Genomic DNA, 16074 nt, shown 5'->3' with positions numbered 1-16074 from the left:
AAATCTATTTATTTCAAATAAAAACACCATGAAATCATTACATTTGTAAAGCTGGTATATATACATCATAATAATTAGCCCATGGGGATTTAGCTTTCTTATATAAAGAAGGCTAAATCCAAGTGGGCAGAAGGACCTGGTCTTTTAGTCTGTGCATCACTCTGCAGTTCGCTGTTGGTGGTGGATTAGTCAGGCCTGTACATCGATTAGCAGGGAAGTGTCGGTATTGGACTGTTCAGGCCTGTGCATCGATCTGCAGACAAGTAGCAGTGGTGGATTAGTCAGGCCTGTGTATGGCTCTGCAGGTCGCTGTCGGTGGTGGATTAGTTAAGCCTGTGTATGGCTCTGCAGCGGAGCGGGATGGCGGCTCAGCCTCCTCCTCCTAAACCTTGGGAGACCCGGCGGGTTCTGGGTGGGATCCCCACGACTTCTTTTCAGTGAGTGCACACTGCGGGGTCTTCGGGAGGAGGGTGGTCGCATTATGGGTGATCAGACGATACAGGTCCAAAGATCAGAGTTATGTCCGCTCACCAGGGAGCCTCAGGGCGTAATGTGCCCGGGGTGTTACTGCTACACCAGGGGAGCGGTCATCTGTCTCTGTACACAGGTGGTGGCACCGGGGGATATACAGCTCGGCTGGCAGCAATATGGGCGGGCCTGGGAACAGTCCAGAGGCCCCTGCTGTCGGTACCGTGCCCCGCTATCAGCCCCCTATTTCCCTATTATCAGTGTCCCTTCCCTAGGGCCTGTGCACATGGCGGATGCTGGATGTCTGATGTCGGTCTTGTGCCCACATGCGGGGGTGTATACTACAGGATCCACCGCAGGATCCGCTCTGCACAGAGTCTGTGGGATCAAGAACCATTGTGCTTATTGCAGATTTGCCGTATGGATTCTCCGCAGGATATACACGGCTTACTACGTCAGCAATAACAGCTAGCTATATAAAGGTTGTCTGGGGTTTACGTATCGGTGCTTACATCTGGCCGGAGCTGGTAACAGCTGATCTACGGGGGTGTCGGCTCCCACCAATCTGACGATTCATCCTGTGCATAGGTCATCCACCTTAATAACCAATGTGTGGTAATTTGCCCACATGTGTAGGGGCCATATAAATATACGCTGAGCTTAGTCCTCATAGTCCCAGTGCTCCGATCCACTGGTCACCGCTCCTGTACTTCAGTAAATCACTCACACTTTTCTAATGTTAAATGCATTGTTTGTGCAGTCATTATATTTATTATTATTTTTTATTATTATTACATTTTTAGATTAATTAGGAAAATCTTAAAGAAACAACTCCCGGCGCTGATCCCTCACCACATTGCTGCTTAGTTCCTTGACCATATCTGCTCCAGCGATCAGACGTCCCTGTGAAAGAACATTGCTGCAGCAGGAAGTAGAAACCTGCGGGGGAGCAGCCGGATCTGGGATGGGAGAAGTGGGGGGCCAGGGAGGTGGCTATTACTTCTGTCGTTTAAAAAATAAATGAGAACATTTTGTAAAGAAAATCATAAATAAGTGCACCCCCATCCTGACGAGAGGTAGTGCACAGGTTTGGTGATAACTTATAGACTGTGGGGGTCTCACAGCTGGGACCCACTTCGATTGGCAGATCGTCAAACTTTTATCCCGATTTGGAATGGAGCGACAGCGCTCACCCACAACCTCTGCCCTATTAATCTCTTTTGGAGCTGCTGGAAAAAGCCAAGAGCAGCGCTCGGCAGCCCCATAGATAATGAATGGCGTGGAGGTCGGGCATGAGCGCTGTCGCCCCATTCTGAATGGAGATAAATGTCCCCGTCTGCCAATCAAAGCGGGTCCCAGCTGTCGGACCCCCACGGTCTATAAGTTATCACCGATCCTGTGCATAGGTGGTATCTTATCTTCCCCGGACAATCCCTTTAAGACCCGCACAGTCTTTTATGCCATAAAAAATGTCATCAATTTTTAACCACAAGAACATTGAATGTTTGCGGAGGCCATGGTGGACTATGCTATTCCAGACAAAGGTACAGGGAAAGGCATATAGAGTAAGGTATACCGAGTGAGGCTGGTTTTGATCCTTTTTAGTTTTAAAGCCCATTCCCTTGACCTCAGAAGACTTCCCAGATGTAACCATCAGACCTGGCTTCTCAATGTGAAACGAACATCGTCTAAGTCTGAATCATTACCAGCCTTCCAATGGAAATAATACAATTCACATTCATTTACAGCAAGCAGAGGTCTTAAAGGGGTTTTCTAGGAATAGCGTTTTCACCCCACAATGGCAAGGATTTGATTAAAATAATAGCGTGTGCTACTCACCCTCCCCGGGTCCAGCAGTACCACTGCCCTGCTGTATTAAAGTACAATCTGATTGGTTGAGTCTAGTAAGGTTTAGGACAGGCCTATTTTGAACGTAGGGCAACCATCAATGTACAATTTAGTGGTGATGGCTTTTTACTTCGTCCTAGTGGATAACATTGTTATTTTGGAGGAAACCACTTTAACTAAACTCCTCTTTGTGTTCCCACTGTAGGTCTGCTGACTTAAGAGCCAGCACAATCACCAGGCCTGGGCAGCCAACGCTTACCAGGGTGCCACCGCCTGTCCTGCCTAGACCTTCTCAGCAGACCAGCACTGGCACACTCAGCACCTACCGCCCCGGATACAGCTCCTTTTCCCCAGGCTTTGGCTCCTACGGTTCTTATGGCAGTTCACTCTATGGAGGCTACAGCCCCTACAGCTATGGGTACGGCAGTGGACTTGGCTATAACCGCTTCCAGACAGATGATGTACCACCTAGTAGGTTTGTGCGTCAGGCTGAAGAGAGCAGCCGTGGGGCCTTCCAGTCCATTGAGAGCATCGTTCACGCCTTTGCCTCGGTCAGCATGATGATGGACGCCACCTTCTCTGCTGTGTATAACAGTTTCCGGGCTGTTCTGGATGTGGCCAACCACTTTTCCAGACTAAAGGTCCACTTTACAAAGGTATTTTCTGCATTTGCACTTGTCAGAACCATCAGTTTCCTTTACCGACGTTTGCAGAGACTTTTGGGTCTACGGAAGAGTTCAGAGAACGATGATTTGTGGACTGAGAGTGCCGGGACGGTGGCTCGGGTTGGATCAGGGAGTGATGGAACCAATTCAGCAAAATCATGGCCTATTTTCTTATTTCTTGCCGTCGTTTTTGGTGGCCCCTACCTCATTTGGAAGCTCCTGTCTTCTGGCAATGGGGAAAGTATTGAAGGTGAGTGTGAAATCTGGATGTCCGTAACTGTAGGAAATTAATTATTTAGGATTTGGAATACCTAACAAATACACAAAAGGATACTCTGCATTGTAAGCGGTCAGACTCCATACAGCAGGTAGACGGGAGCACCTCTGTGCAAGGAAGAAGCGTAACTGAATGGGCTCTAAAGGGAATCTGTCCCCAAGTTTGTGCTGCCCTATGTGCAGGCTGAATAACGTAGTGGCCGAGACTCCGATTTTACCAGTGCTTTGCTTACTTTAGAATTTTCAGAGGTTTCATAAAATCACATTAAAAGGGTTGACCAGCCTTGGGGCCATCATCCGTGTGGCACGTACCGGCGCTTGGGAGACAGTGGTACAGTTATCGCTGTTACCAAGCGCCGGGTGCTGAAGGAATCTCTCATCAGTGTCCCCTGCTGGAGCTGTGATCAACACTAGCAAGGGACAATGTTAAGAGTTGTATTCAGCCTTCACTGTTTCCAAAAACTGTAAAAATAAGAAGAAAATCAAATCATTATACTCACCTGGCTTGAGGCGACCGCACACGCTGAGAAGCAGAGGAGAATGACTGTGCAGCGAGCGGGCCCCTGAACTTTTCTGAGCTCACTGCATGACAGGACACAGCTGCTCATTCATCTATGCTCCTCAGCGTGTACGGTCACCTCAAGCCAGGTGAGTAATGATTGTTTTATTTTATTCTTATTTTTACAGTTTTTGGAGACATCGGGAGCAGAATACTACTCTCAACATTATCCCCTGCTGGCGCTGATCGCAGTGCAAGCAGGGGGCAATGATGAGAGATTACTTCAGCACCTGATGCTTGGGAACAGAGCTAACTGTACCACTGATTCCCAGGCACCGGTACATGTGATACTGATGCGGCACACAGGTACACACGGACACTAATATCTCTGGTACCAGAAATATCTGGACGTGTGAAACCAGCCTAAGTGACTGCAGACTTGTGAATCTTCATATCGCGCTTACAGCACGCCGTGAGGATTCTCCAGCGCTGGGAGCGGGCAGTCATGTGATTACAATTATGTGATTTGCATACTCCCAGCCACATTCCGACTAGACTGTATCCAGCCTCACTCAATACCCTTGCATTGAGCAAGGCTGCGCTCAGCTAGTCGGCACGTGTCTGCATGTATGCAAATCACATACTTGTGGTCATGCTACCAGCGCTGGCATTTGAGAATTCTCACAGTGCGCTGTGTGCACGCTGTGAAGATTCACAAGTCGCTCTATGTGAGTGCAGACTTGTAGCCTAAGACCGGACAACCCCTTTCATTGTGGGGATGGGGGGGGTGTTTAAGTCACTTTTCTATTGCCTTGTGGTATTCTTTTCTGTTTTTTTGCGCCAAATTCTTCAAAATCACAAAGGTCTCATTCAGACGTCTGTTTTTTTGCATACGAGTGCTATCCGTGATTTTACAAAACACAAGACCACGATGGCGAATAGAGAGGGAAAAAATAAACAGATGAACAAGTAGGAAATAGACTTAGTTACAACCTAAAAGAAGAATTTGGCGCAAAACTAGTAAACATCCTTAGAATAGGCTCAAAAGCAAGAATGAATCGGGCCCCAAATCTTGTGTAGTGTGAGGTGAGGGACGTGCAGTGTGAGGTGAGGGACGTGCAGTTCTCAATATTCATGGGCTGCGGCCCCCCCACCACTGATTGAAGGCTGTCTACATGTGCACAGTGTAGGTAGAGGGCTCTCGATCACAGGCAGGAGGGCTTGATGAGCCGCAGTCGATGAATACAGAATATCGCAGAATAAGTGATCAGACGAAGGAATCCGCCTGTCACTAGTTGACAATTAGGGCAGCTGAAAGCCGGTGACCGTTCTCTGTTCAGTTCTTCCCACCAGCTCATCACAAGGTTGGCTAATGATGGGAATATTGGATGATGTCCTAGATACCAACAAGGACTTTATCTGGTCCCATAACATGTCCTGGTTGGGATACAATGTTATATCCCTTCATCAAATCACTTTGGAATTTCACCTGAAAAAATATAGCGATTTGTCATCAGATCTTGATGAGTACATTATAGAGGTTGTATCCCTATTGCTCTACAACAATTATTTCTGTTTCAACGGTCAAATTTACTTGCAGATCACAGGCGTCTCAATGGGGGCGCTATATTCCCCATCATTAGCCAACCTAGTGAATAATTAATTTAACAATGTCTTTCTTTGATCCTATTTTGCGCCTTCTCTATTAAGGCTCATTAATTAGGTTACAACCAGATCTGACTACGATTTAAGAAATCAGCAGAGGTAAGATCCCATCATGGCTCAGGGTCACCATACCCGAAACGCGCAGGTGGGAGGATGTCCTCTATCTTGAATTGTATTTTTCACGGCCGACCTTTATGTCATGAATTTTAAAGATTTTATTTTTGCACTGGATTGTGAACATGTTCTGAGTCTGTAAATCTGGATTCTCTGCATTTTCACTGTTGTCTGTTACTGGCTGCAGAACGGGGGAACTGAGAACCTTGTTTGTTTCTCACATTGGGAGATTTCACCGGTGTAGACGCCCCGTGGATGTGATGGAAATCTTCCAGCCGTATACGGATGAGAGCGTTTCGGTTGTATTTCACCTCTGCACGTTACTTTCTAGTGCACAGGCCTCGTACACGCAGCAATAGCGGATTCTTCAGCCCATCTGGCGGTACATGAACGCACTGTTAGTAATATAGCGTGTTCGGAGCCGCCACCTTTATTTTTTCCTAACCCTTGTGGAGGCGCACGGTACTGCGGCCGATAGGTAGATTTCTATGGATTCTGTATTTGCAATCTATGTAATAATTACTTTTAGCCACTAAAAAAGTTTTTTGTTCGACGTATTTCGCACCAGGAACATTATCACGTTTAACAAAACTATTTCATGTTTTGTCTAGAAAATGTAAACTGGGCAAGTGGTGAGGACGACCACGTGGTGGGGAGAGCCGAGTACGACTTCACTGCTACTTCCGAAGAAGAGATTTCCTTCCGTGCTGGAGATTTACTCAACCTGGCTCCTAAAGGTATGAAGATGTCGCCCTCACCGAGACCACCCTGCTTATAGGCCGGGCTGCAGCGGGGTCCGGTCTACTGTCCCTATGTACCACGTCTCTGAGCGTTGGCGCCATACCCCGACCCACTATTGAGTTCCTGCGCTCTCACTTCTCTCTGACCAATGTTGAACAAGTGGAAAAAGTGAGAGCGCTGCAGCCCATCACTGGCAACTGATTGGCTGCAGGGCTCACGTGACATAACAATATAATTTGAGCCTCGGCACTAACCTCGCTGGAACAGCGCCAGCCTGGGAAGGTGACTGTAGTGTTTTACTTTACATGGGAAACTACTTAATTTAAAAAGGGGTTATCCCGGTGGTGGACTACCCGTTTAAGGGGTTTTCCCACAGAATACATTTTCTTACCCACTGCTCTGTGTCATTCCCATAGACAATGAATGACTGCGTCTGTGCCTATCTTTTCAGTCCTAACCGTGTGGAGCATACATGTCAAACTCTGGCCCCCAGGGTGGTTTTATTTGGCCTGCGACACCAGAATCGCCATCCCTATGTAGGCCCGTTATTCTGTGCGGAGGACTGTGTGGGGCCCTTTATTCTGTACGGAGGACTGTGTGGGGCCCTTTATTCTGTACGGAGGACTGTGTGGGGCCCGCTATTCTGTACGGAGGACTGTGTGGGGCCCGCTATTCTGTACGGAGGACTGTGTGGGGCCCGCTATTCTGTACGGAGGACTGTGTGGGGCCCGCTATTCTGTACGGAGGACTGTGTGGGGCCCTCTTTATTGTATACTGGTTGCCCCTTGACTTTGTCCATGTTTTACATTTTGGCCCTCTGTGTATTTGAGTTTGACATCCATGATGTAGAGGAAGAATGGGAAAACTTGACCCATGTTCTTCTGGAGATCCAGCAGTGATTACACATTTATCATCTTTTTGGGGTTTTCTAAAAGTAAAGATGGCCATACACCTTAGATTGCTGTCAGACGAAAATTCATTCAGCAGGCGGCTGCTCCTGCCAACCCTCCATAATCTTGCCCACTCGCTTCAGTGAAGCATGCATGTGTCCTGTCGGGCGGCAGATGTCACTGGCAGCTTCTTATCTTCCATGAGGACGGATGGATCTGGCATATAGTAGATAAGTTGTGAATCGCAGGGCACTGAGCATCTTCTGATGTCTGTCATCGTCCATAAGGGTGAAAGTGTTTATTCCTTTTCAGAACAACAACCTAAAGTGCGAGGCTGGCTGCTCGGGAGCGTGGATGGACAGACCACAGGATTCCTTCCAGCCAACTACATCAAAATCCTGGGCAAAAGAAGAGGCAAAAAGGCTGCAGAGTCGGAGAAGCGGCAGGAGGAGCAGCAGCCGTGCCCTAACCCCACGACGCTGAGCGCAGCCACTCCGGTGGCCACATTGGAAGAGCAGGAAGCCGCGCTGGAGTCCGTATTTGTGGAATCAAACAGCACAGTACGGGATGTCGACCCGGACCTGAGCCACAGGGACGTGTTCGATCTGTAGAGAAGCCTCGGTCTGGGTGGTGCGATGCTACGGACATAGAGAGTGCAGTGAATATGAGCTCCACCGCGTGTAGCGGAGCCATTTTTGTCTTCTGGGTTTACTAGATACCCGAGTAACACTAGATTATCGAGTAAAGGGAAGATCCAGTGATCTTACAATACTGTGTTTATGGAGCTTTTGGTCTCAAAGGGGCAACTTTATCCCCACTTCTGTTGCTTTTTTTTAAAATTTGATTATATTGTTGCATCCGGATGCACGTGACCCTGATTTGTGAATTCTGGTCATGATCTTGGGAGTGATTTGTGGGGTAATCAATACCATCAATGTGGAGGGTGATCATTTATCCAGACACTGCAGCATGTGAGGGGCCGAACCCCAACAGATCACACCATTATTATTTTTTTTCCTGGGAAATCAGTAGATTTACATAATGGTAGAACAGACGACGATCCTAGATAAGGTCCTCAGGTGATGGTCTCAGAATTGTATCCCTCCTTTCTTTTGGGCAGGAATGGTGCGGAGGCCATATTTTCCATATATATAATAATTTCCCACCCTGAGCAGAACTTCACAGGATTGTCGGCTGATGTATTGGGTGCAAGTCATGACGTGTATGCCCAAATTTACATTGTTTGAAAAATTGCTAAAAATTGAGAGATTCTAATAGATTGTAATCCAAAATCATTATGGGGCAACACAGAAGTCTCGTTTTTGCAGGAATTGTTTTTTTTTTTTTAATGATCAGCAATAATACTAGTAAGAGTTTTTTCAAACTTTTTACTTTGTTCAAGCAGATGGATATTGCATTATTAGGGGCATTTCCACAACTGAGAACTCCAGAAATTACCAGACTGGAGGACTTGTCTATCTTTGTCAGGGTCATGGACTTGGATAGAGTGGGCCATGCACGACCTGCCACACCATTCACCATCTCTTTGAGGCAGTCTTGTACCCAAAGGTGAAAAGGGAGTCCCAGACAATCAGTGGAGGACACACTTCAATCTAAGGGCCCAGTCTGACAGCCATATAAATCAGGACGCAGTGCACGAACTGGCCAGCGGCTGTCTGGACCCAAATGTGATAGCTGCATAGAAATACATCAAGCTGTCACGCTCAGGACAGGACACATACGGCCAGCCTGGTCCAATTTATACGGCCGTCTGACTGCGCCCATACAGATATAAAGGAATACTCCCGACTAAGCAAGCTACAATGGTCCATTCATTCAAGGGGATTCTGAGAATTTCACAAATAACCGTAAGATTTGGTTCCACTGTCATCTCGTCTCCAGATGTGGAATTGTATGAAAATTCAGCACATGGTGACATTAGAGCAGTCACATCACGATTTTCTGCAAGAAGTGACCGTTATTACAAACCCTTTGCACCTTGGAAGGAGACTGAAAGCCTTTAAAGGAAGAGAACATTGGATTCGGTCTAGATTAGTCCTTCTGTGTAAGGCTGTGTTCACACTGCAATTTTTTTTCTGGCGGTCAAAAACAAACATTTTTCAAACTGTAGACACTTTAAGAGTTACCCTTTTTCTCTGCAGTTTTGTACAGCTAAAGTTTTTTATAGCGTTTTTTTTCATTGTTTCCCGAGCGCTTTTTTTTGTTTTAACATTTTTTGAACGTCTCTTTACTGCCGTTTTAGAGATTATTATTTTTTTTTAAGTGCATTAAACAATGAAATAAAAGACGCTGAAAAATCACTCAGACGTCTTTTGATCCATCCCATTGACTTATATTGTAAAGTATTAGGCTACGTTCCCATGATGAGTTTTTATTGCGTTTTTTGACGTTGTAGATTTTTGTGGCTCCAAAAACGCAGCGTCTTACAGATCCGGCGGAGTGGATGGGATTTACAGAAATCTCCTGCCCACTGTGCTTCTTCTTTACTCAGTGTAACCTGACCTGCAGTGCGGGTTTCAAATCCGCAGCATGTCCATTTCTCTTGCGGGTACGCTGAGTTTTCTGTGCGGATTTTCCCCATAGACTTACATTAGACGCAAAAAAATGCATGAGTGTTTTTAGCCCGTTTCCGTGGCAGAAACGCATCAAAAATGCATATAATCTGCTCCTAAGTATGTCAATAAAGTTTTGTCAAAGCAAAAAACAAAGTGTCAAAAACAAAGCAGCTTTATTTAAAGCATGACACACCAACAAGAGACAGAAAACGCATGTTAAAAAAAACGCAAGTAACCGAACTTAAATAATAAATGCAGAAAGTCTTCAAGATCTAAAGCTCATTGTGAGAACATAGCCTGAAGAATGGTTTGGTTACTTAATTTAACCACTTGGCGTCTTTGGAAACCTGAAGTGTTTAAAAGAAGTTCCGAAAGCCTGAACATATGAACAGCAGATTGGTTTTTATATAGAAATGAATAGGTTGATTCTTTGTCAGTGTGAACACTCCCCATGAGTTTCTCCCAAGTTTGTTTCCACATGAATGTAGAAGCCTGTAGTGAATTACTGGCACGACTGTGCGGTGCCGCTGCAGTACCCGGGTATAATCAGACAGTCGGATATATACTTATACAGCCCTTGTCTTGGGAAAGTTTGGTTCAGCTAGGAAAGCCATAGGGTCAGTGTATATTCCAGAAAAAGCCCCCGGCGTGTACTGTAAATATGCCCATAGGGCTCCTTAGTCCAGCAAAAAGGCTAAAAGTGCACTTTTGGCCTTTGTCGGTGTAGCATGTGTTACTACACCCTTTTTCAATTTTTTTCCTGCAGAGAGCACCACCCCCCAAAAAATACAACTTCTTTTTTTTTTGTGACCAATTGGACTCTATGGGTGACGAAAGCCTTTACTGTGGCATATAATGGAAGTACATGTTGTTAGCATTTACCTCTGACAGACGGCTCGTGCATCGTGTGCACAGAGCCTGACAAAGGTCCAGGAAGCTGAGATATGAGGCGCTGTTTCTTGTGTATAGCTGCAGGGTGAAAAGCACTTGGCTCCTCAGACTGGGCACAGCTCCTGTTTTGGTCAGGAAGGGGAAGAAATGCCCTTGTTTCTGCCATATTAATGCAGGGGGTAGCTAACGCATGGCTATGCAGCCTCCTAGACCCCTGTAGTGTAGTAAGCACCATAAGGCACAGCAGGACCTCCTCTCTACTGACTGGCTGCAGCGGGATCTCCGTGCAGGTACAGTGTAATTCCTCCGTAATCTGAGACCTTTATTACCTGATCAGTCTAAAACGTTGATTGCATTAAAGGTTCAATGTCTGGTAATGTTAATATTTAATTGTCAGGTATTCACAAGTCAGTTTCGGTGTCTGCTGTGTATTACATGACTTAGAGCGGTTGTTCACCTTTGGGACTTTTTTTTTTCTTTTTACTTAAAGAGGTTGTCTGCTACTTTTTCACTGATGACCAAGGTCATCAATGTCTGATCGGTCGGGGTCCGACACCCGGAAATCAGCTGACTAATAGGAGGCAGATGTGCACCACTATCAAAAGAAGGAGCAGCTCCATAGTCCAGCAGTTCCGCCCAGCAGCCGCCGGTGCCCACACCAGTAGCAGCTGATCGGCGGTGGTGCCGGGTTTCGGACACTGATGACTTCTAAGGATAGGTCATCAATGAAAAGGAAGTGTACAACCTCTTTAAATATATGTATTTTTGGCTGCAAATCATTTTTTCAACTGAGTTTCACTTTAAATATAACTTATCTTTTTCTGAGCCCCTCGCACCTCATTTATGGCCACAGAACACTTCAAAGTGGAATATCCTGGGGGACAAAGAGCCTGTAAAAGTCAAACGGAGCAAAATGAATGAAACCCATTTGCGAGAATGATTTCTAGCCCCGAATACATGCACAAGCCCCTTCAGTGGCACTTCCTTTTAGTTTGTAATTTAATAATATTTAGGTGCTTCTAACTTTCGATACCATTGAAATTCTTCTGTGCCTGAAATCCCTGCTGTAAACCTGATTGTGGAGACCTCACGGCGCTTTATATAGGAACTCTGCGTCTTGATGACAAATGTTCCTTTGTGAGGTTTTGTACAGTCAGGCGGGGGCTTTTCTCATGGAATCTCTATCCTCTTAATTGAGAGCTTTCTTTTGCCTCTGGTTGACAGCAGAATAAAGTGCATAAAGGGGCTGCTCCCCTATTATATATCACCTCCAATGAAGAATTATGACATTTCCTTACATAGCATGGCGCCACCTGGTGTTCACAATGTATGGTAACGTGCACATCCATCTAACGAGATGAGTGCAGGTCGCACACGCTCAGTCACCCACCAGACAGCTATGTCTCTGGAGAGTGCTCCTCTCTCCACTGCAGAGCAGCCAATAGAACTAGCTGTCAGTCCTGAAGATGAGCAGAGATCATCTCTTCTGTTTCCTTAGACAATGGAATAGTCTAACGTTTAAGTAGCCAATCCCTGGGCTCAGTGGTTCGAAGCGTCATTAGCAGAGTTCAATGATTGGTGGCAGCGCTGATGTGTGCTCTAGTTATGACATCACCGCTGCAGCCAGTCAACAAAGACCGGACCAGTGGTGGAGAATCATTGCTGGACATGGGGAGGGAGAGTGAGGCTAGGTGCACACTGTCTCAAAGCCTACAGTATATGTCGCAAGCTCTTCAGATCACGCACAGTAAAGTGCCCTAAGGGGACTCCATTCACCAGACGGAGGCCAAAAGTGTTCCTTTGCCAGCATACCCGTTATCTCTATGGGAAAGCGCAGCAGACTGCACGTTCCTATATGGAGGGCTACTGCAAAGAGTATGTACCATGCAGTATACGATTCTTTACAGTGGGTCCTCATGGTGGACGGATGCCTTGGTAGCCATCCCGACAGTGGTCACTTTTGGGTGCACATCTCCTGAGCCTATGTGCCTGACAGGGTGCACAAACGTAGTGTGGACCTAGGCTAATTTATTTTTAGCTAGCGCATGTCTAAGCAGAAAAATTTTGGAAACTGAAAATCCCCCTAGGGATTGTATTCACAAAGCATTCGATTATTCCATTGTCTTATAAAAATGAGTAACAGCAATGATTCTAAGGAATCATATATAATAGATGAACTCTGTTCTCTTGCTGCATGTGGCTGACAAATCCAAGCATCATTGTACCTAAATGCATGATAATCATTTTATCATCTGGGTTTCATTAAAAAAAAAAAATGCACCATTTGGCTTCTTCAGCCTGTATGTATCACAGTACATGGAGTGATGTCTTGGTCTGTAACCCTTATCTCTCCTCTCGTGAGCAATCTTCTAAGCGGACTTATGACCAAATCAAAGCTCACGTTTTAACTGGTCATAAATCGGCTTAAAGTATAATTCAGGTGAAAAAGAGGAGCACAAATCCTGCCATGCTCACTGTCAGCAGACTGAGCAATGAGTTATGTACTGTGATACATAGAGGCTGTAGAAACTAATCAGCACAAATTAAGTAAAACAAAAATTATGTTTTAGACAAATATTTAAGTAAAAAAAAAAATGCCTCCAAAGGTGGCCATACCTTTTTAAGCTCTGAAAAGATACTTGGAAATATGTCTGGGGCGCAGGTATACTAAATAAGCACTGTATTTTGTTTTTTTTGTAAGGGCTGTGAAATTTATTCAGAATATCCTGTAGGGTTTTGCTGTATATTACACTTCCATATCAGAATCTAATTACAAGGGAAATATTTAATAGGATGCCTGGACCCCATTTGCAATAAACATCTAATTCCAGACTAATGGAAAGTCTTGCATGTAGTTTATACATTTCTTTTTTGGCTGCCTAGCTCTGAATGACTGACTGCAATGTGTATCTCTGCCACTTACTGATTTATACATCTGGTTCAGCAATCATCTAACCACATAGGAGCAGCCCCCTGAATGTTGCCGTATGTGACACCTGGTAGGAGTTGTAGGTCAGCAGGGTGGATCAGGGTCAGCAGGGTGGATCAGGGTCTCCTGTTCTAGTGTGATTGTCAGAAAACTGCTATAAATAATTACAATTCTTGAGATCCTTCTGAATTAATGAAATAAAAGTCTATTTTATTAAATAAAATGATAGCTGTGTGCTACGTTGTATGAAATAAACGTTCTAAATATTTATTATACTCTTCTGGCGTGTTTTTATTTTCCTCTCCTGCTTCATATCTACCTCCTGTGAGTGTTTTGATTTATCTCACATTTTGGATCATGATACAAATTATTACAAAAAAACTCCTGATCTGGTCATATAAATATAACATCAGTGATACATTAGTGAGTAATGAAGTCCATTTTGGGTTATTTTTGATTTCTGTCGGTCTTGTCCATAAGCACGCTTCGTAATTTCTCCTTGAGGGGAAAGAAAAAAAAATTATTATTTTCAGGTTATGCTTTTAGCATAAAAGTCTTCTTTGGACAATCCCTACTTGGGCTCTGATTCTTTTGGATGAGGAGAGGATGGAGAAAAAAAATGTCTCCATCTTCTCCATTGTGTCAGTCCGTGGAAACTGGACTGCACTCAGATGTCATCCGAGTGCAGTCCGGTGTTTTCCATGCACTCATTGACTTGCATGGTCGAGTGTGATCCGAATATCAGATCAACCTTGGACATGCTGCAGTTTTTTTTTTTTTTCCTGGACTGACTCTGTCCGTAGAAAAAAAATAATCAGTCATGTGCACGTCCTCATAGACTAACAATGGTCTGGGTGGATCACACATGGACCAAAAATACCCTCGTCTGAATCGGCCCTAACAGCTTTCCACTAGCAAAAAGATGAGGAAGCCAAACAGGAGGACTCCCCTTTAATAATTTTGAATTTTATACGAGGGTACATTAAAGGGGTTGTACACCTCTGGTTACAATTTTTTTTTCTCTTAAATTGAAGCATTCGGGGTTAAAAATCATTGTTGCAATTTGGTTTCAGTATAAATTATGCACTTTTACAGGCTTTGTATCCCTGCACATTCAACATTGATATAGTTTGTGGTCATAAATCAGCAGAGAAGAGCTTAAAAAAGAAGAAAATCTGAGTGTGGTCCGATTTTTTTTTTTTTTTTTTTTTCACAGACCCATAGACTATGTTAATTGCCGATTTTGAGTCAACACTTTGATCAAAATTGGACAAGTCTCCGCTATTTTGTGAAAAGTCCTGAATATGTGATTGGCCCCATAGAATATCATATGTGCAAGTGCTAGCCATGAAAATCACAGACAGTACTTGTATGAGAGCAGCGGACGTGTGAATGAGGCCTTACATGTCCCCATGAGGCCTGACTACATGTGACATACTTGTTCCTGGAGTTGATGTTGAAATCTTTGGCATATTGACTGCAGCTCTTCTATTGTCCGGTTCTTTAATTTTACTTGTAACCTACTGTCTTCCAGGGCCGACATCAGTGACTCACACTTCTTACATTCCTGTAGGGATAGAAAATGTATAATAAAGCAGATCTGTCACCAGCGTTTATAAAGTATACACATTATTACAGTGCTCTCAGACCTGATAAGGCTGGTGTACCTACATTGAAAATCCATATCTGTCATATTTTAAAGTCCCCACCTGCTATTATAATGAGCATTTCATAAGCCCAGCTGGAAGTGAACTCATAAAATACTCATTTTAATATACGGATTATAGTCATTCTGAGCCAGATTTTCATAGTGAGTACATCAGCCTCACCAGGTATAAGAGATAATTTTACTAATGTGTGCATTCTTTATTCAGAAACCTTGTGACTAGAGTTGGTGCAAATCAATTCACAGGAGGTGGTCCGGCCAGGTAACTAGTCTGTTGCCATCTGATGGGAGTCCTGAGAACCATTTTCTAAATCGTAGAATCTGCAGCTCTTCTTTTGATTAACCGGCCTGATGCTACATCATCGTTGCTGGCTACTCAAAAGAAGTCACAGATTAGGGCCTGGTCGCCAAACTGGGTCCCGTGAATCGTTTTGTCCAAACTTGACTTGTGAAGGACCCGCTAAATTCTTCTACTTTCACTTGGAAATATTGCATTTTCAATATTTCCTTCTTCATCCAGATTTATCTTATTACTTCTAAGATATAAAGATAAGATACTTATCTTATTCATCAGGTTCTTATTTATCCATGTATGCGCTATATTACATCAGAGTGATGGGTGGCACACTTGGCCAACTTCTCTATAAAACTCCTCACGTCTCCTGGTCGCCTGCAATTTTCCACAGATGATTGAAGCAGTTTCCCTACATTTCTAAGTCAAGTGTCCCCTACTCAAATTAAGTATATCAAAGTATTCCCAGGGCTATGATCATACACTATGCTGCCTATGTGCTTGGTCCAGCTGTGGTACACACATACCCAAGTGTGAGAACCTAGGCTTTAGTC

At 44.6% G+C, this 16074-nt stretch overlaps 2 protein-coding genes across 11 annotated transcripts in view; one reads left to right on the top strand and one right to left on the bottom strand.

Annotated features, from left to right (window-relative positions):
• The first annotated feature begins 284 nt into the window (after nt 1-284).
• On the top strand, nt 285-13832 carry PEX13 (peroxisomal biogenesis factor 13). Its single transcript, XM_073672366.1, has 4 exons — nt 285-437; nt 2522-3231; nt 6147-6272; nt 7479-13832. The coding sequence occupies exons 1-4, from the start codon at nt 340-342 to the stop codon at nt 7775-7777; spliced, it is 1233 nt and encodes a 410-aa protein (XP_073528467.1). The 5' UTR covers nt 285-339; the 3' UTR covers nt 7778-13832.
• LOC141257614 (uncharacterized) overlaps nt 13297-16074 on the bottom strand; it is an 18601-nt gene continuing 15823 nt past the window's right edge. For 7 of the 10 annotated variants that reach the window (XM_073672369.1, XM_073672371.1, XM_073672367.1 and 4 more), the window contains 2 exons: nt 15001-15129; nt 13298-14060 (listed from right to left, as the gene is read on the bottom strand). In XM_073672369.1, coding sequence (XP_073528470.1) covers nt 14010-14060; nt 15001-15129 — 180 coding nt within the window. In that variant the 3' untranslated portion in view covers nt 13298-14009. Of the gene's footprint in view, nt 14061-15000; nt 15130-16074 lie in introns of all 10 variants that reach the window. The other 3 variants (XM_073672374.1, XM_073672375.1, XM_073672377.1) reach the window with 2 other exon arrangements.

Source organism: Phyllobates terribilis, unplaced genomic scaffold (assembly GCF_046119375.1).
Source record: "Phyllobates terribilis strain yellow unplaced genomic scaffold, ASM4611937v1 Scaffold_3__8_contigs__length_932513732, whole genome shotgun sequence".
NCBI lineage: Eukaryota > Metazoa > Chordata > Amphibia > Anura > Dendrobatidae > Phyllobates > Phyllobates terribilis.
Note: the sequence above shows the minus strand (reverse complement) of the source record. Positions and strands in the feature narration are given on the sequence as shown.